Source organism: Labrus mixtus, chromosome 4 (assembly GCF_963584025.1).
Source record: "Labrus mixtus chromosome 4, fLabMix1.1, whole genome shotgun sequence".
NCBI lineage: Eukaryota > Metazoa > Chordata > Actinopteri > Labriformes > Labridae > Labrus > Labrus mixtus.
In genome coordinates, this window is record NC_083615.1 from 7,763,620 (window position 1) to 7,783,901 (window position 20,282).

Sequence of the window (20,282 nt, forward strand, 5' to 3'; positions counted from 1 at the left end):
GAGGACACTGATCAGTATTCAGTGTTACTTCACACTGGTAGGTTTTACACCTACATTCTGTGTGTTGGCAGGGTGGTTTGTCTTGGCACAAAGACAAGACACTGTAACAAAGACAGGAACAACACTTAGGTTCAGGTAGGTTGAAAAGGTTCACATTCCGATTTTGAATTTAGTACTATAAGTATGACGGAAGAGGGAAAGCTTGGTGTGGAGGAGGAAACCTTTTATAACCTGGGTCCAGCTCAAGGATTACAGCTGGTCTCCCACCACGTGATGCCGTCCTACTTCCTGGTAGTGATCCTCGGGGTTCCCCTAAACCTACTCTCCCTGTGCGCTTTCGTGATGCGGGACCTCCACCTTGACAACTCCGCCTCCTGGAGGTGTGCAGTCCTGGTCCTTTGCCCTGCAGACGCCTCTGCAGATTCGGCACATCTGTCCCTAGTTCGGAAAGGAGTTACAAGCCTCCTCTTCTGTCTGAGGCCACGAAGCACGGGGCTTCAGGAGTGCGCTGAAACTGTTGGAAAAAGAAAAACCACTGTTAAAAACGATGGTTTCAATACCTCTTTATGTCGTTGAATCTCTTATCAGCTGAGATGTGGTGCTTACACAACACCGCCTCTGTGTGGTTGACTGCATACTGTACTCTTCAGTGTGGTTACACATGCGTATAACATGTCAATTTAGTCTGTGAAAAAATGTTTAAACTCAGTATTTTCATTTTATCACCATACCTTTTTCATTTTTTTTTTATCCCTGATGTTTTAACACTTTCTGCAGGTTTGAATTAACCCGAGAACTATCGGGATGTTCGTTGTAGAGGGAGGGTGTGGATGTAGGGATCCATTCTTTGTGGCCGCTTCAAGTGCTTCTTCAGTTTCCGAAGCTTCATCCTCAAATCCTTTTTCTGTTCCGTTTGATATTTGGTGTAGGTGAGAGGTTGTAAAATTGACCACTGGGGCTGTTAACAGATTTTTAACGGTAGTAATTGAATGAGAGCGGAGCGGAGAAGCGGAGAGAGGGAGGAGGGGCTGCGCGTAGCTGCTGACAGGTAGACGAGCTGTGCGCTGTCCGCGGTGCTGAATCCTCCTCCGGCTGCTGCTCACCGGAGATCCTCAGCTCAGATAAGACTGGAGCTCTACTAACCTGCACCGGATCCTCATTTCTCACTTTTTTTCCCCCCTGCACTATTATTTAAAGAAAACTAAGAAAAAAATCTACTTTTTTTATTTCCTGTTTGGTCCTTTTCCTTATCGTTGCCTGGATCTTAAGATGGCACTGCGTGGATTAACATTGCGCAAGGCAGAAGCGGACTTATTTGACTGCTGTTTTGTGACTGTGAAAGCAACCCTCTCACACTGAACGGGTTCCCCCTCTTTCTCCATTTTCTTCCTCGTCTTTTCAGGACATCAAGGCGTTTTCTGCCTCAATACCAAAGGCGTGCTATTTGGATTATTATCTCAACAATATGCTCATTATTGCAGCACTTCCATTTGTTATAGTATTATAGAATTTTTAAAGAGTATTTGGACATGGAGCCAGGAAAGGAGCAAGCTCCCCCCACAACTAAAGATGGGCTAAAACAGATCGCGGGAAAGGCCCTCGGGAACCTGTACAGGTAATTGACATTTCTGTATGTTTTTTAATTAAGGAACTACGAATTAAAACGAAAGAATACATGATATCCAGACATTTACATCACATATTAAGTATGCATTGGCTTTGAATGTGTTTATTACTGAATATAAATGAAATGAAGTCTGTCAGAAAATCTTTTCTTTCTGGGATGAATCACGCGCAGGATTCTGGATGTGGCCCGAATATTTAAGGATCAGATATTTCCCTGGAGGATGATCCCTCCACCAGCAGCTGTGGGTGTTTTTTTTAATAATTAATGAAACAGAGCGAGTCGTGACACAAGGTCTGAGGATATCTATTACCTTATGTATCCATCTGTATTCATTCAAGATCGATGGACTTCATATCAATTGACTCCCATTATCTTTTACACTTGCAAGAGGATCTGGATGAAATGTGGTCCAAAGAATAAATGGATCCATGGCAGCACAGCAAACACATCCTCAGTCTAAAACTAAAGTAGTGGAGCAGAGTGTGGGGAACAGATTTTCACACGCATGACATCTTATTTAAATCGTATTGGAATTGCGAATCAATGACAAATAAGCCAGAAAATATTTTTCTTATTAATCATATTGAAAATGCAGCTGTTAGAAAATCTGCATATAACCTATAATCCGACCATTGATGCGCACATCCTATTGTTTTAGATTTATATCTAAATTGTATTTGTTTAGTTGAAACAGATTTTTTTTTTTTAAATAGAGACGTGATTCAAAGCTATGAAAGGAAAAAATGTGTAGGTTGACTTCAGCTGTAGCAGGCCAGTGCTCGCACAGGATGAGGCCTTCACATTCTAACGATTCGTTTTTAAATCAACCTTAAATTCCTTTTTATGAATTCCACTTTAAAGGCAAAGCAAGATACCGACCCCACATTTATGAGTTAATAAATAATAAAATTGCACAAATAACTCTAAACAACGCTGCTGCTGATATTGCTGCAATGCGGTATTAAGGTCGTTTTCTCTTCGTTTGCCAGCGAGTCTTTCTTAGAGAGGAATGTGAAGAATTTGAGCGAGAAACGAAAAAAAAAAAAAAGATGCACTTTGACTTGAACAAAAAGCTGCTGGATTTAAAGGCCTGATCCACATCAAGCAGAGAATAAAGACATTGTTATGGCCTGGCGTTGATAGTGCACTGCAAAGATGAAAGCTTTTTCTATGTAGAATAAAAAAATGCAAATAGTTCAAAGAAACATTTGAAAGAATAGACTACTTTAATGTTTATGTTAAGTTTTTTTCCTGTAATTGAAGAAAATCACACTTTTTCCACAAATAAATCTCGTTCTTTTAAATAATATGATGCCTGATTTTCACGCATCCAAGTGTCTACATTGAATTTAGCCTAAAAACAAATACTATATTTAACCGTGCAGGAGGCTGGAAAAGCGGCAGCAAACAGGTGAGGTGATCGAGCTGACGGAGGATGGGAGACCCTCGGCGGACCAGGAGCGGAAGGCGCCCCTGTGCGACTGCACGTGCTTCGGAGCGCCGCGGAGATACATCATCGCTATGCTGAGCGGCCTCGGCTTCTGCATCTCCTTCGGTATCCGGTGTAACTTGGGTGTGGCCATCGTCAGCATGGTCAATAACCACACGATCCATCAGAACGGCAAGATCGTCATCTTAGAGGTGCCTGCAAACCCCGCCCCCTTAAACCCCCGCACGAGACCCTATGTCTGAAATGAGATTGGGGCCAAAAGACACACCCGAAAACCCCAACATCTATTTTTAAATTCCATTTAGAAGTCGTTTAGCCTGTATTTTATTTAAGGTATAAGTACAGCACTGTAGTTGTTACACATTATAAGTCATTTTTCTTAAAAATAAAACAATCGCCTCATTTTGCTTGTATGAGTAGATCGATCAAATTGGCTATAACACCATCGAATTTGTGGGAAAAAATATGTTATCTTTAAGAAAGTTGGCCTATTTCTATCTGAAAACCTATTTGTGTGTTTCCCACTCAAATAATATAAATACATTTTGATTTAATGTGAATTAAATGTGACTTTTAAGCTAGCCTATATTATGTAAAAGGGAAAAGCCTTAAATTCTGTTCTTCATATTTTTCGTGTGTGAAAGAAAGCGAAATTCAACTGGGACCCGGAGACGGTGGGGATGATCCATGGATCCTTCTTCTGGGGCTACATCGTGACTCAAATACCAGGAGGATACATATCCTCCAGACTGGCTGCAAACAGGTAAGTGCACGCGATCATTGCACAAACTAGATGAACTCAATATACTGTAGTGGGGGGGTTTCTAAATAGCTTTCCTGTATTGGTTTGTTCTCATTTTTTTAAGAATGGGAATGTAATTTAAGTACTACCAGTGAGTGGGTATACTGGTTTTGAGGAGTCAGTCTGACCTTACAGGGGATTTGGCTGATGCCCACCAGGCGTGCCTCCTCATGTTAATGAGCTCCCATGAGACCACCGTGTCTAATCCTTTATGTTCACAGACATGGCAACCACAGCAGCCACAGCTCGGTGTGAAATGCGATTCTTAGTGATGATTGGAGTATGAATTTGATGGCCATGCCACCTTTACGCTATATTGTTTTCATAAAAAAAAAACATTATTCAGTGATAATTAGAAAAGGGAGCAGAGAAAATGTGTCATAAAGAACAATAGGCTACATATGTACAACAAATCTGTAAAGTCCTTGTTGACGATAAATGTAATTGTAAAAGTGATTATGATAACATTCATTTAGATTAGGATAAGTTACAAGTAAACGTTGTTATACAACATGGATATTGGGGGATTGTTGGAATTTTTACGAGGGAGATGGAGCCTAAATAAGATGCAAATCTTTGAAGAGCTTCCTGATGCCAAGTCAGCTGAGCCCACTGACGCCTTCTGCTGCAAACACCTCCTGTCCTCACTCCCATTACACTGAAAAACTGCCTGCTGTGTGTGTGTGTGTGTGTGTGTGTGTGTGTGTGTGTGTGTGTGTGTGTGTGTGTGTGTGGCATCCAATTAGGACTGATTTATCCTCCCTATCTGTGCTTATTTTAACGTTGAAGAAAAGAATACAACAGCAAAGGATATTTATCTGCCTTTAAATATATATATTTTTAGAGCGTTTAAATTAACCAGATAATGTTGTTATTATATTCAATCAGATGCTCATGATTTGATGATATTCTGACAAATAACCCTATCACACTGTTTTTCTTCAGAGTTTTTGGAGCTGCCATCGTGCTGACATCCACCCTGAACATGTTCATCCCCTCTGCAGCCCGCACTCACTATGGATGTGTCATCTTTGTGAGGATATTACAGGGGCTGGTGGAGGTACTGATGCTCTGTTTATCCATCACATCTTGACCTTTTACAGACTCTAAAATGATGCCTCATTATCAAGCTGAGGACTAAACTTGATTCCTAATAAAAATGTCCTGACATTCTGAATTTGATCAGGTTTTACTTGCTTTCTGTTTGAATCTGCACTTGGGGGGGAAAAGCCCATTATTTAGACAATCTAATCATAATACAATACACAATTACCAAATGAGCACACAGACAGCAAACAGCATACGAACTTGAATAGCAGGAGCTTATGTGTGTGGGTTTAGCTGACCAAAACAGCCCCATGTTCACATAGAAACACATAGAACAAAAGGGATAAAAGCACTCAATGAGGGCGGCTCCCACAGCTCCACAGAATGGAGAAGATTTCAGGGAGGGAAGCTTTTATCAGACTGAAGGTCATCCTCTTTTGTTTTTTTGTTTTGCTGTGTACTACCGTTTCAAAAGCAGCCCATGAAAGCGAGAGAGCGAGCGAGCGAACGTGTTCTTGCCCATCGACTTATTACAGCAAATTAAACATTAGCATTTCAGGGTGTCTCCCACTGCAAGCCCCAGCAATTTGTGTCTATCAATAGTTGATTGTATGCCACTTAGTCTGTAATGAAGATTTAATGGGAGCAATTCAGTTTTCTTTCCATGAAGTGGGTAGTCAGCTTGAATTTGCACTGACTCACACCTCCGCCATTAGTCTCGATTAGAAAGGTCAACTACGATACATGTCAGTCTGTTTGTTATTAACTACAATTTGTCCTGTTCGCCTGTAACAAATAACAACTGACTGCAAAATTCAAGCAGAATATCTCAACATTGTGAAAGTGGATGAATATTTGTAAAATGTAGTCTTTAAAATGAAAACAATACATAACAGTTTGCACAGTAACACATTATTTGTTTGCCTCAAATTGATTAAACCATATTAAAGTTATTATAAAATGATGCTTGTGTGTTTATCGTCTCACTGTGATGCATTCTGTCCCTGTGCAGGGAGTCACTTACCCAGCATGCCATGGGATCTGGAGTAAATGGGCTCCACCGCTGGAAAGAAGTCGTCTGGCAACCATCTCATTCTGCGGTACAAAAGCAACACACACTGACATGTTTCTGTGAAAATAAAGTGAATACATTTTATCATCATATTACTTTTTACTCTGGGATAAAAGTTTAGAATTACAAAATATTATGTATACCGTACAACGTAGAAAATGTGTCACTACACACTGCAACAACGCTGCCTTCTGAGTAAGCAGTATCAGATTCTTCTGGGTCATTACTATTTCTCTTGTTCAGGATCCTACGCTGGCGCAGTGATAGCCATGCCTCTGGCTGGGATCCTGGTCCAGTACACAGGCTGGTCCTCTGTCTTCTATGTGTACGGTGAGTGTCATTGTCATGAACTGATTTTGTTAAAACCCTAACAGCAAGTCTTTGCAACTCTTCAAAAGAAAAACCACAACACACAAGTTCAAAAGAAATGGACTCTTATTTTCAATTCAATCCACTCAGGACTTTGCTGCTCCAGTCCGACATGGTCTCATACCAAAAGCCTATGGTGGCTGAAATTAGCAAACAGAAATCAGATATTGCAATGAGGCTAACATTACAACATGTTTTAGATTCATATATCCTTCTGTACTCTACTCTAACACAAGCAACAACCTCCCTGTATGAAAAAGAAGTCAACACTGAAGGACAAAAAAGTGCAGATACTTACATTGTCACTAGAGGCTGACTCCAGGAGTCAGTGTATTCTCATTGACACCAATGTGAAAACAAACTTGTTCACAACCTGGAACTATACCCCTTTGGTCTTTATAGCTCATTTCCCCATCCATTATTACTGAACCCACAGGTTATAAGTTATAATCAAAGTTAGGGAGAGTGATTCTGGAGAAAATTTTGAATATATGAACTCAACAACCAAACCAAAGTACACTGCTCCCTTCAGTGATCCTTCACAAACGCCACCTCCCAAAGTCATGAAGGCAAATTGCTGGCTCATCAACAAATGATGCTGAATCCAGACCAAAGGGATAGTTAACCCAGTAGAGAAACAAACGTATCACGATCATGGTGTAGCTCAGTTCTCTGTGGACGTGGAGGCCTGAGCATGGACGCTAGGCAATAATAATTTATACTTTATTAATCATGATGGTATTTTGCTTATATTGCTTGCTCCAAATTGTAGGCCCAATCCCAGAGCCATACAAGGAGACAGAAAGAACAGACAAGAGTCCGACTGAGTAGATACTTTCTGAAGTTGACTAAAGATGTTTTGTTATAGAATCGAATCGCTCACCTTTAAGGATGTTGCTGCTTTGAGTGACAGGTGTTTTAATTTCTGATGTATTCACTCCGATGATGTTATCAGGATGCTTTGGGATTTTCTGGTACATGTTCTGGATCTTGGTGTCCTACGAGAGTCCAGCGGAGCACCCGACCATCACCGATGAGGAGCGGCGTTACATCGAGGAGAGCATCGGTGAAAGTGCTCAGCTGATGGGTGCAATGGAGGTGCGTTCTCAGTCTTCATATGTTGCCTTCTTCGCGCTCGCCGAGTGCTGTACATCCAGCTCATTCATGGTTTGTCTTAACAGAAATTCAAGACTCCCTGGAGGAAGTTCTTCACTTCCATGCCAGTCTATGCAATTATCGTGGCCAACTTCTGCAGGAGCTGGACCTTTTATCTGCTGCTCATCAGCCAGCCTGCGTACTTTGAAGAGGTGTTTGGCTTTGAAATCAGCAAGGTGAATATATCCCTTATACAAGCAGATACCAGACACAAAAATATCCCTCAGCTTCATGCAGTTCATTTTATATAAATAGAGGTCAACAATCTTCTTGATACTAGCATTATAATCTGTTTGATTTTGCATAGAAGACTATAACAACTCAATCTGTAAATGCAAAAAATATATATATTTATTGTGCTGGTCGGAATTTTCTGTTTTAATTTTTGAAAACATTAATTAGCTATTTGGATTTAACTAAACTGGCATTGTAGGAGAAATATTAAAGCAACTGCAATCAATTGTATTTTTTCATACCTTATTAATGTCATGGACAAAAGGTTTCAATAGGATGGGGGTGCTTTGTGAACCTGCTGAGAATTATCACCTCGCTATCTGGTTACAAGGTCACTGTTTTGATTCACTCTCATCACAGTACTGGTGGGTTTTTAGTTGCAGCATATAATGAAAAAAGTTTCTTTCATGTTACTTTTTCAGAAACAAACTGCAGGCATAGTTAGCGACCAGCTGGTCAACACAGTGGAGCATTTAGCGCCTACAAAGAGTTTTTTTAGTCTTCCTTTGTTGCTGTTGTTGTTTTACACCTTGTCTGTAAAACACTTTGGTAAACTGAGCCTGCTTTAAATGTGCAATACAAATACGCTTGACTTGACTTGAGGAATTAGGGACCTAGCATAAAGGTAAAAGACAGTTATTTTTGCACTTACAATCATCACATGGACACAAAACATAACTCCATGTATTGCAATGTTACTCTGTGACTGCTAGATGTGAAGATTCTCTTTTTAAACTTGAAATCCTCTTCACTTGCTTTAAAAAATATATTACACTGATTTTGCTTGTTGCCCGTGAGGGAGCAGTTTTGCAGTGAGCTCTTGTAAAAGTGATGTGACTACTTTGTTTCTCGTGTTTCCTTTAGCTAACGTGTGACTAATCAAGATTACAGTTCATCTTAATTGACAATCTTCATACTACTACTACTACTACTACTACTGAACTTTTAATCAGACTGGTTTGTCAGATGTAATTCAGGCTACTGGGGTTACTGCAGATGATTTATTGCTCTGAGGTGGTGCTGGAGCCAGAAGAGGAGACACAACAGATTGGCTCTGAGACAGAAAGAATTACTTTTATGGCGAAGGAGTCATGGTAGTTGTCACGTTTTGCTTCAGACACATTTTTGATGTTTTCTCAGGTTGGAATAGTGTCGGCGCTTCCTCACTTGGTCATGACCATCATCGTGCCCTTAGGGGGCCAGTTAGCTGACTACCTGCGGACACACAACATCCTGTCCACCACTGTGGTCCGTAAAATCATGAACTGTGGCGGTAAGACTTTTACATTAGTTCTTTGTGTGTTCCCTTGACATTTTGGAGCGATTCCTCAAAGTTAATTCTTGTCTTTTTGTTTTTAGGTTTTGGGATGGAGGCCACTCTCTTATTAGTGGTGGGTTACTCACACAGTAAAGGGGTAGCCATCTCTTTCCTAGTTCTGGCCGTGGGTTTTAGTGGATTTGCAATATCAGGTGAGTCCCAAAACAATCGATTCTAGTACAAATTCTGAAGTAACATAATAGCAAAAAAAACCCAAAAAAACCAAAAAGAAACAAAAAAAAATAAATGTTTTTTTGCTGTAGGTTTTAATGTCAACCATCTTGACATCGCTCCACGCTATGCCAGCATCCTCATGGGCATCTCAAACGGTGTGGGTACACTGTCAGGGATGGTCTGCCCTCTTATAGTGGGAGCCATGACGAAGAACAAGGTGAGTCATATCCAATCATACAGTGATGGAAGGGTTAATGTTTAGAAGACATTTTAATAGCTAATGAAAATATGATTTCCTATTTGAGCATCTCTGCAGCATTAGATTCATTAAATGTATCAAACCTTAAATTTGAGACACATGTTGTTACAGAATACTTAGAATTACTTTTAGGATATGAATTAAAATAAAAAAGAATAATGCTGAATCAATGCACAGAAACAGGATAAGAAGTGTTTTTTTTGTTTCAGAGTGTCTTTTACCACCATCAACCTCAGTAGCTGAGCTATGCAGCAATCTAGGAAGTACTCAAAACTGCAGTTCTTCTTATGGCCACTTGAGGCTGGCTACTAAAAAGAGTCATACTCAATAGTCCACCATTTTAAAATGACCAATTTTAGAGTAATAATGAACATGTATACGACCTTGTGAAAAAAAAAAAGAAGTTTGATATGTAGCTATATTTTCCCCATTTATGTGTGATGCACTCGGGGTAGAGCACCTGTTTAAATTTCAACGTTGTGAATTTTTGGGCCTCAGCTTATGCATAATGTGATGCCTGACATCACTTTTTCTGCTACCTACTTTAAACCAGTTAGAAAAAAAATACAGGAATGTGGAATTATGTGACACAACCGAAACTGTTTTGCAGTACTTCTTCCCACAACTATGAAAATAGATCACCAGAGCCTTTTAAGAAGCCTTACTAACACTACTTTCCGTCTCTAGACCCGAGAAGAGTGGCAGTATGTCTTCCTCATCGCCTCCATGGTGCATTATGGGGGCGTGGTGTTCTATGGGCTCTTTGCGTCTGGGGAGAAACAGCCATGGGCCGATCCTGAGGAAACCAGCGATGAGAAGTGTGGCTTCATCGATGAGGATGAGCTAGCCGAAGAGACGGGTGACATCACGCAGGCGTACGGTGCAATGGGCGGTCCCGCTAAAAGCTACGGGGCCACTGCACAGCTAAATGGAGGCTGGGTGCAGGACTGGGATAAGTCGGAGGAGTATGTGCAGGAACCGGCAGGGAAGATATATTCTGAGCGTGGCTACTCTTAAAGAAGGGGTGAGTCTGCTTCCAAAAAATACAACAACAGACTCTTCATCTTGGATTGCACAAATAAGCATTATCTTAGATATATAAATCCATTCTGTGTATTCAAGTAAAACGGTTACTAGTTTCAAAAAGCCAATGTAAACAAATAGTTTATTGCAATGCAGAACAATCCTCATTAGATTGTACCATGTTTCTCATCACATGTACCAACGGTAGGGCTTCACTAGACAGAAAGCAGTTGTAAAGAAATCTGCAGGCCTATGTTGTACTTCTTCTTAGGCATCCAAACCTCATCAATCTACTTGAACATAAGCCAGATGACACTGCAGTTGACCATCATATTGGGTCTCTACCACTCTGATTGCACTGAAACTATAAGTATTCAAATACAAGATTCTATTCTGTTTCTCTAATGTGTTTTATGTACATGTATATATCTGTATACCGTTTCTGTGAGACTATTGTGGATTTTGGGTCGTTGATCTGTGTTAACATTAATATAAAAGGCCATATTTTTCATGGACAGTACCTTTTCAGGGAGATGTCTGCTTGCAAAAAAGGTCTTCTTCTTCTCAAGTGAGGCCTATAATACACTATGACAAAAAAATAGCGTGAGTGAAGTTGAACTGTAGAGTTTTAGTGTGTGTTTGTTTGCATGAATTTGCTCAAATCAATGTTTCAGATGCAGCCACCTCATGGCCATCAATAGTCCTCATTCAGCCTATACTGCTTTGTTCTTAGATACGTGTCTTCTGCCATTAGAAATAACAATACAATGAAATTTCATGATCAGGTGATGTGAGACAATTCAAAAAAGTTCTGAAGGCGATTGCTCAGAAGACATTGTTTATTGATGTTTGGTGTGCACTGCAATAAATTCTGTGTACCAGCCGCCACCCATCACATTCTGTTTTGTAATGTAACACTGGCTTGCTGTATCTAAATGTAATTGTTTTGGAGTCATGTGATGATTAACATTAAGGTGTGTGTTTTAACAAATTACTAGTGTCTGGAGAATCCAGCTTTAGTGCTCATGATGAAGGACATGTTGCATTTTGACAGCGAGGAATGCAGTACTGTATATGAACAACCAGGTTTTTGTGCTCTCTCTCTTTCTCTCTTGGTGTTTCTTGGTTGTTTCCATTGTCACCAACAGTACTTTATGGACACTTTGATATTGTCATGTTTGAGTGGACCACAGGAATTAATAGATGGCTCTTCCACCCGACTTTATTTGCTATGGAACACTTTGATTTGATGTATGAAATCTGCAAGGATGTATAAAATAAATGGATATTTAAGAATGTTTAAGATGACCAAAAGATGCTATTATGGCTTTGTGCCTGAAGTTTATGTGAAAAAGATAAATGTGATTTTATGGATTCTATTATTGTGTTTAAAGAAGAGGTATGTTGATGTCAAAAGGTGTTATAAAAATACTCATATCATTTTATAAAAAACAAAACAACCAAAGTCATGTTTTTGTCCTTCTTGCTCATATTTGCATCCTGTGTGTTGATGGGATGTACTGCAGTGTGTTCAGCTGTTAATCTGAAGGTTAGAAGTCCTCAGAGACTGGAGGAAGAATATCAAACCTGTTAACCACTTTCTCCAATCGGTATCCTGCTTCTCCTGTCCTCTCCACGTTCCTCATTAGTAAATCAATGTCTGACGTCTCTGGAGTCCAGAGGAGAGTTTTGGACACTGTGGCTTGGTAATTGGTACAGGGAGAGAGAACACTAATGACATTACCATAGTTTACATGCCTACAAACCACAATTATTGTCTGTCTACCAGAGTCCTGACTTTAATGTGCAGCGCAAACTCTCCGGCAGAGGTGTCATGTAGGTGCATAAAAGTGTGACAAACCTATAAAGCCGCTCTTCACACTTTGCTGAATAGAGGTAAGCAGTGTGATATTAAACACAACCCCAATGTGTCCTCTTCTACACACAGCTGAGGTCAACAGTGCTACATGTAACAACTTCAACTATTGACCCAGCATTAAATCTAATCACATGACAAATCAATACTGTTTCACTCTAGAGAAGGCTCCAACTTAAACATTTATGCTTTTAATGAAAGTTTGACCTTTCTTGTTGGGAGAAAAGAAAGGTTACACCATGTTTGTAGAAGTCACATTATTTCCTAGTTAGTAATATTTCACATATTCTCGGAAAAACAACGAACATCGAGAAGCGGAAGAAATGGTCGTAACAGTGGACTATGATCATATAAATGTCTGGGTTTCATTCTTGCAAATGGATAAATAAATGTGCACAGAAGATATTGTTTGTACTCATTTTGAGTTGGTTAAGATTATACTAAAAATACTGCACTATTAAATCTCACATTACGGCAGAGTGATGGAGAACTGATAGTGATACTTTGACCCCAATTAGTTCTGATATCAGAGGTGTGAACAGTAAACAAGGAAGTTAAAATTACCTTTCGTGGAATCTCTTTGAGCTCCGCTGCCTGTTCAACACACCGCTGAGCAAACTGTGAATGTCAATTAGTCAATCAGTGAGATGGTAAATAATTCAGGATAACATTGGCATCCACCCATCAACATTCATCACTCCAGAGACCAAACTTCTCTCCACAGCAGAAAGGGTTCGATGGTATGTGACATACTGTAACTGCAAATTAAAAGCACTTGACAGTTCCTCTCAGCTTCAGCAGGTAGAAGTTCGTCTTAGAGTCATTTTTCAGTAAAGACATTTAAAACAGTAAAAAGCAGTTTCAGGTTAAGATCTATGTCTTCTATGCTCTTTAGTATACAAAGTATTTCAAAGGGACTGCACGGTGAGCTGACGCTATTGTAAGCTAAGCTTGGTTCTAGCGGCTCCCCTTTTTTTTTAGTATTTCTTCAGTGATCAGTGTCGTTTGATGAGAACAACGATGATGAGAACAACAACAAAACACTAAATGATGCGGTATCAGGTGGAAAACCTGTTTCTCTGATGCTCTTAGACAAAGAGGAGTTCAGAAGGGGCTACAAGCCGAGCTGCAGCTAACATTACATCAGCTTGTTCTAAGACACTAGCTAAAACATTTTATTATCTCCATCCCTTTCAAGGACACATGATACACGGTGAGGAGGCTGCTAGCTGAGCTGCTACTCATGTCCATATATATAATTTATGAATTTTTGGTTTAAATTTTGTCATCTTGGGAGGATAATGCGAGCTGAATGTCGCAGTAACTCTGTTTTTTTTTGTGAGGGGCATTTACTTATGGGTGAACTTCACTGGCTCTGAGAGGCTGTAAGACCTATCAATAGGTACCCAGATAAATGATATCTAAATCCCTGATTGTGATGGTTATATCCCTAGACCTACTGGTAGATATCAAATTAGGTAGGTTTTCCATCTTCCTGAATGTACTACCAGCTGAATATATGCAGCAAAAAAATCTCTGCAGCATCTTGCAAATGAAGCCTCTTCCACAAGAAAAATGATAGACAGGCATGAAGTGTGTGGGGGTGGGGGTTTAAGGTGTTGACCATCGGTTTTATGCACAAGATGGACAGTCTGAATCAATTAAATGTGCAGTAGCAGAGTTGAATCTACTGCAGTCTTGTTCTGTGTTGACTGATCATCTGATCCCAGGAAGCAGCTCCATATTTGAATCACTCGGAGCAAAAGCAGTGGCAGCCGTTACAATAAATCTCAAGTTTCTCTTCTGATTATCCACTCAGCCGAGGAGGGATACCATTAACGCTCACAACCGGCTGCTTCTCAGTGCACATGTTAATTTGACAGAAATCACAATTGTGTCACCGGCCACGTGGAACGTGTTTTCTCATGACTAACCAGCCGCGTTGGTCATGGCTGTTGCCCGCAGTGACGTGGCTGTTGTGAGGAGCGGTAATTGGATGAAATCTGGCGTTGACATTTCATTCATACGAGGAGATTCTCTCTGCACTGATCTGCCTCTAACCTCCAACCTCTGTGTTTCTACAGCGTCTCAGGCTTAGTCATCCTGATGTTTTTGTAATAGTGATGTGAGTGAGGAAGGATTGAGTAGTAGCTCATGTGTGGGGCAGGTGCAGTGTGGCTCCTGGGGGACTGTAATGGGATGAGGCCCAGCCAGAATGAGTGTTTGATGACGGGGTTGCACTCCTCCCCTGGGACTCTGCCTGCATGCAATTATCCTCCTGATCCCTCTCTCTCTCCTCTAGTCTGCTGCTCAAATTGTACACAGGGTTCTCTGCAAAATGCAGCCTGAATATCCTTAACTTACAATCAGAAATTCAGCTCCCTGACATGCCAGAAGGAGAAATAATTATAACCCCAACTTTCAAAGCAGTATTGGAGTAATTACTGTTTCATGACACCCTCTAGCGTGACATTACTCTACCTCCAGGGCGATTGAATTTACAAACGCCCCCTTCTCCTCCCTTGCTAATTGCTTTATTAATGGAGAGCTTGGTACCCCAAATCAGTCTTTCTCACCAGTAATGACATTATATGTCTCTCTCTCTGCACCCTGATGCAATCTAAAACAAATATATTAAAGATGATAATGTTTCAAAACAGATTCCCCAATCTTCCCTGAAAGACATTTCTTCAAAATCTCTTGCTTTTGCACTGAGGTTTATACCAGAGGAAAAACTTCTTTTGTGAAATGCGCATGGCGTCCACCATAAAACATCCATTTTTTTAAGCCCCACAAGCAAAAAGAAATATCTACTGTCATTATTATAATCTGTGCATACTTTCCAATCCTACTTAAACATTAATGAGTACTAAACTAAATATATTTCACCCACAGTAATGAAGCAAAATACAAAGGCTTCTTTTCCGACCTGCCGTGGTTGGAGTGAGAACTACACTAATGACAGAAAAAGGAAGGAGATTGTCTACATCCAATTGTTTTTTTTTCTACAGACCTGTTTTCCAGCAGTTGCATGTAAGGTAATCTATCACAAGGTCCTTTCACTTCCCCTCCCCCATATCACATTACATTGACAGCTTCATAGCCTCCTCTCTACAGCGAGCTTGTATCTCTCTCGTATCTCACACAAGACAAAGGATGAGAGGCTGATAAGATTTTACACGATATTGTTGAATCAGTGCTGGCAGTACTTTGCTTCAAAAATGTTGACAGAATAATCAGATAATGAAGGGAAAGGTTGACTATTAATCTACTGCACATAAAGAACATTAGATTAACATAAAACATTTTTTTTTACTTTATGGCAGAAACTACAATTATCTCAATTATCTCATTAATTATTTGGCATATGTAACAAGTGAAACAGAATGTTAAACACATTTAATTGAGTAGGTTAAGACAAGGAAAAACAGGACATTGTCTTATCTGAGTAATTTAAACAAGATGCTTCTTGTTGATGACGCTTGAGAAGATAAACATTTAGGGTATTATTAGCATCATTTTTAGTAGACTTTCTTTTCATGTTTTTTAGTTCAGGTAAAACCCCCTCCCTCTCTTCATGTGCCAAAATAAAGCAGTATTTCTGCATCCACAGAATCTCACTAACGAGGCAGCTTTTATGTGAGGTCCTCGAGAGGACAATGTGAATTTATTTCATCCCATTCTTTAAAAGTTCCAAAAACATTTCACAGGACTCAGAGGGAGAAAAAAAAATGGCACTTGTTATATTAAAAACCCTCCATCTTTTTCTCAAAGCATCACTGGGAGAAAAACAAAATTAAAGCATCAGTCCCTCTCCCTCAGTGCATGCCTGATGAAGGCTGCCGCTCATCATCAGCGTCCTCAGAGTGGGACACAGGTGTGATGGGGGGGGCCCTCCTGCCTCTGTGATCCATCACTGAGGCCAGACAGGGGCCAGGCTGGAGCGGCTTAGGCACGTGCCGAGGGAGGGCTCTACACACACCTCACACCCCCAGTGCCCCTCAGAGGACTCCCTATTCACACCGACAGATGGGGGCTGGATCTGAGTTTTAATGAATGCTATCCTTCAGGACCCCCCTGCAGAACAACAGTCGCCCCTTAGCATGTCTCTCTGCAGTTTGTCAGCCAACGCTAAAGCACAACAATAACAAATTGAATAGAATTAAAAATAGCAGAAGGAGGAAATACTAGAAAAACAAGAATATTACGTCACTGAAAGGTGTCAAAATAATACCAATTCCAAGATATTACTAAATTCACTATTCAGGAGCTTCACAACATCACACACTACAAGTGGGCTGGTTGTTGGTAATAAAGGGCTGTCTTTGACCTCCTGCTGTTTAAAATGATACCATAACACTACCCTGTAATTTTACCTTGCAGGTTAAGAGCAAAGGGTAATTTGTTTGCTTTTGAAAGGTAAGGATGGGCCTGATCTTCACGTGATCTATTACAATAACACAGCTCCCTTTCAAGTCAAACGGAAGATTGATGGCATTATAAATTTAAAATAACAGGCTTGCCTTTATTGTGTCACTTGACACCCATGTCTGTATTTATACTGTAAACAATAAAGGGTTAAATATGTTTTCTTTTGGTACACATAGATAAAGGCACAGTACTAAATGGTTAAGTGTTGCTTTTCTTGTAGGCTCCTCATTTGGAGCGAGACAATAACACATGTGAATCATCGCCATGGCTGCTTACACTCTTTGCCAGATATGTGTAAGGCTGTGAAAAAGAGTGAGAAACAGGAAATCTAAAATTGAAAAAAAGAAATCAGAGGGTTTAGTTCCAGTGGTTAAAAATCTGTGTGCTGCTTGGTAACATGCAGAGGGTAAAAATATATGTTAATAAGCTTAAGAGACCTGCATTTGTCCCCTTCAGTGTTTTTCAGATTTTATCACAGTTATAGTGGAAGTAAATCACTCTGCATGTATTTATAACATAAAACAGGTGAGATCCACTTAATCAGTATTGGTTTCCATCCAGCCAGATGCATATGTTCCTCACTGGTGGAAATAAATTGGTTGTGTACATGCTGCCCTTTACTCAGTGACCCGTGTCTGTCTCTACGTGAATTGCTTTCACGGCGTGTTAAACGAGCCGTGGTCGTGTTGGTGTTTCCCTGCACTCAGCGGACGGGTCTCTAATCTGCTGCCTGCCAGAGTTATGTCACACACCAGCTATTGTACAGGCTTTGATTGAAGATGTCTGATCTGACTAACTGATCCCTCGCCGCAGAGGAGCTGTGAGATGTGTGAATTGGCAGTCTAGTCACATGACTGGCATGAGGCCAATCAAAATTTTTAGATTCATAAAGAGCACAGCCTTGAGACAAAAAGGCAATACGGACAGATGGTGTGTGAGGAATGATTTCAAGTGTGAATAGTTTGAAAGAATTGGATCAGACAATGCCTGACTTTTCTTTGCTTATTGCACTCCTTCTTTGTCCTTGTTCTTTCAATCAATGAATTATCAAACTAACTTCCCTCTGCAGGTCTTCTCAGTGTGGAATCATTTTTTTTGAGGACATCCAAAATCAGCAACTACACATTGATTTTACAAACTGTACATCTATAATCATTTGTAGCAATAATTTGAATCTAAAAATATCACAAATGTAAAGTGTAAACTATTAATTATTTTCCATTTAATTGAACAGGTCCCGTGCTGCTGCTGATTACAAGGCTGCACATGACGCTGCCATCTGTCCAAATCCTGTGAGCTATGCATTTCTACTTCTGTTCAATGAAATAATACCTTCCTTTGTCATCAGGTGTTTGTTTAGATCTTACAAAAGCACCTACTGTGAGAAAATAAGACAAATGCTGTTTTTCCCCCTTCAATTATACACATTTTATTTTTGGTCCTGACAATTTTTTTATTTTGTTTTGTTTCTTGGTCTACATCTTTGCAAATTGCACAAACTGAAAAATAAAGATTGATGAAGAAAAATTGACTAGACAACAGCGTTGTGTTTCTTTTCTGTGGAATTTGCACTCAACCTAGGGGTGTTTTATTTTTAAACACTTACAATAAATGAGTTTCAGTACTAGTAAGTAAGAAATACTACTTCACAAATATTCTACAAAACAACTTTTTTCATTGAACAGACAAATAAAAAATTTGCATACAAATATTAAACGTGTATTCCCAAGCTGATATTTGAAGAAATAAATAATAAAACTGGTAAAGTTATGATAGAAACCATCATAAAAGGTAGAGACTTATATGAAATGAGCAACTATTTGACATCAAGTTCAAGTATCTGCTGCTTTCAGTAATTGGTGCTGCTGACACATTCTGTTTGGGAATAATCAAAGTAATGTGGTTTAATATTTAGATCTATACAAACACTGCTTCAAGTCATAAACATCTGTAAAAAAAATACAGCTTTTAAAAACCCACAAGACTGACAGTCAGCTGTTTAATGCTGACAGAAGGTCTCCCCAAACACTCAGACCTCTGACATCAAAGTCTCCATCTGAAATTTTCAATGCATTTAGCTCTTTCTCTACATCCTCCCTCAGAGAGGGACAGGCTGAAAACAAGGCCTTAAAGTGCTCCGTCAGTTTGCAGTAGGACATGGCGGTTTGGTTTGTGCTGGTTTGAACCCATTCACCTTCAGTTATGCTGAACTCCATATCAGAGGCCCACTTCTTCAGCACATCATAGTATGCATCTTTAAATTTCCGGTGTTCTTTGGCTAGGTTTATTATATGACTAATAGGTAGTGCAGAACACATGTGCTGCAGCAGTCTGTTTTTTGTCTGCAGCCAGTCCAAGAGAAACTCCTGTGAAGCAGTTTTTGCAGCTGAGTCTTTTGTTGTCAGCAGAGCTGCAGCGATGACCACACAGAAGTGTTCCGCTTCTCCTTCACGTCCCTGGAGGACAGAGTCCAGAAAGTGCTCTGTACTGCGTGCTTCACCGCCTTGGCTCAGCAGAGCTTCCAGTCTCTCCATCAGCATCAACCCTCGCACCTCAGCATCAGCACCCACAGCTGACAGACCTGTGAGAGGACTCAGGACTTTACAAGCCGATTTGCATTGAATGATTCGGCTGCAGAAGCTGGTAACATCCTGATATTCACTCTGTTTGGTGTTAACGGGACCGCCAGTGTCAAAGAGTATCTTAGTGATGGAGATTGGCAGTTCAGGATTGTTCAAGAGCCCAACAAGCAACATGTGCTGACACCGGGAGAGGTCAGAGAAAGTGACCTCTGTATATCCAGGAAAAGTAGCTACTAAACATTGATTTGTGAGCTGCAGGTGCTTCTCCAGTGTCCTCCTTATAGCGGTGTTATTGTGAAACCTTGAAAAGAGGATTTCGCAGTACCGGGCCCAGTGAAAGGCTCGGCTCAGAGTTTGTTTATCCCACTGCTCCACCTCACAGCTGAGCGAAGCTACGGCCAGCAGCTCCGCCGTACTCCTTAAGTTTCTCAGCACCGCCTCCATGTGGCGCTATCTGCGTTCAAACTTAGCCAAAGAGAGAGAGAGAGAGACTCACTGCGGAAGAAAGACCAAACTCAAACATATCTCGAAGTTAAGCGTCCTGAAACTACAGAAACGTTAACGAGCAGGTTAGCTAGTTTTAAATGACCAGCGCCAAGTCAACAAACTGTTAAACAAGACTTCCGGTGGCACGTTTATAAACATTATCTTTTTTATAAAGCAGTATGTTTAAAAACACATTAGGTTATGTAAAAAAAATGAGTATGCCTCATTTGTCAATGACTGGAAGTACACATAGTTGCGTTTACTCACTTGTCATTGCCAGTTTTTCATGTCGAGCTGCTTGTTCGTGCCGCTTTCTCAACAGCGCATGCGCATTTGAGGGAAAGATTTCCCCAACTTTCTTTCCCTTCAAAATAAAA

The 20,282-nt window shown here is 40.3% G+C and overlaps 2 protein-coding genes across 2 annotated transcripts; one reads left to right on the plus strand and one right to left on the minus strand.

The window, feature by feature from the left end:
* Positions 1-862: 862 nt before the first annotated feature.
* On the plus strand, positions 863-11,995 carry LOC132972604 (vesicular glutamate transporter 2.1-like). The gene is made up of 12 exons (XM_061035564.1): positions 863-1,615; positions 3,013-3,268; positions 3,722-3,840; positions 4,825-4,939; positions 5,939-6,026; positions 6,242-6,328; positions 7,323-7,465; positions 7,549-7,698; positions 8,897-9,029; positions 9,116-9,226; positions 9,338-9,465; positions 10,195-11,995. Exons 1-12 carry the CDS (start codon positions 1,530-1,532, stop codon positions 10,522-10,524), a joined length of 1,746 nt encoding a protein of 581 aa, XP_060891547.1. The 5' UTR covers positions 863-1,529; the 3' UTR covers positions 10,525-11,995.
* A 6,255-nt stretch (positions 11,996-18,250) lies between these two features.
* fancf (FA complementation group F) lies at positions 18,251-20,252 on the minus strand. The gene is made up of 2 exons (XM_061035577.1): positions 20,173-20,252; positions 18,251-19,884 (listed from the first exon to the last, which is right to left on the minus strand). Exon 2 carries the CDS (start codon positions 19,861-19,863, stop codon positions 18,829-18,831), a length of 1,035 nt encoding a protein of 344 aa, XP_060891560.1. The 5' UTR covers positions 19,864-19,884; positions 20,173-20,252; the 3' UTR covers positions 18,251-18,828.
* Between the last annotated feature and the right edge of the window lie 30 nt (positions 20,253-20,282).

What these genes read in the sequence shown, in the direction of transcription:
- LOC132972604 (XM_061035564.1), top strand. Translation starts at nt 1,530, where the DNA reads ATGGAGCCAGGAAAGGAGCAAGCTCCCCCCACAACTAAAGATGGGCTA. An exon ending in GCCCTCGGGAACCTGTACAG is followed by an intron (nt 1,616 to 3,012) that starts GTAATTGACATT and finishes TTAACCGTGCAG; the next exon opens with GAGGCTGGAAAAGCGGCAGC. An exon ending in GGCAACCATCTCATTCTGCG is followed by an intron (nt 6,027 to 6,241) that starts GTACAAAAGCAA and finishes TCTCTTGTTCAG; the next exon opens with GATCCTACGCTGGCGCAGTG.
- fancf (XM_061035577.1), bottom strand. Translation starts at nt 19,863, where the DNA reads ATGGAGGCGGTGCTGAGAAACTTAAGGAGTACGGCGGAGCTGCTGGCC.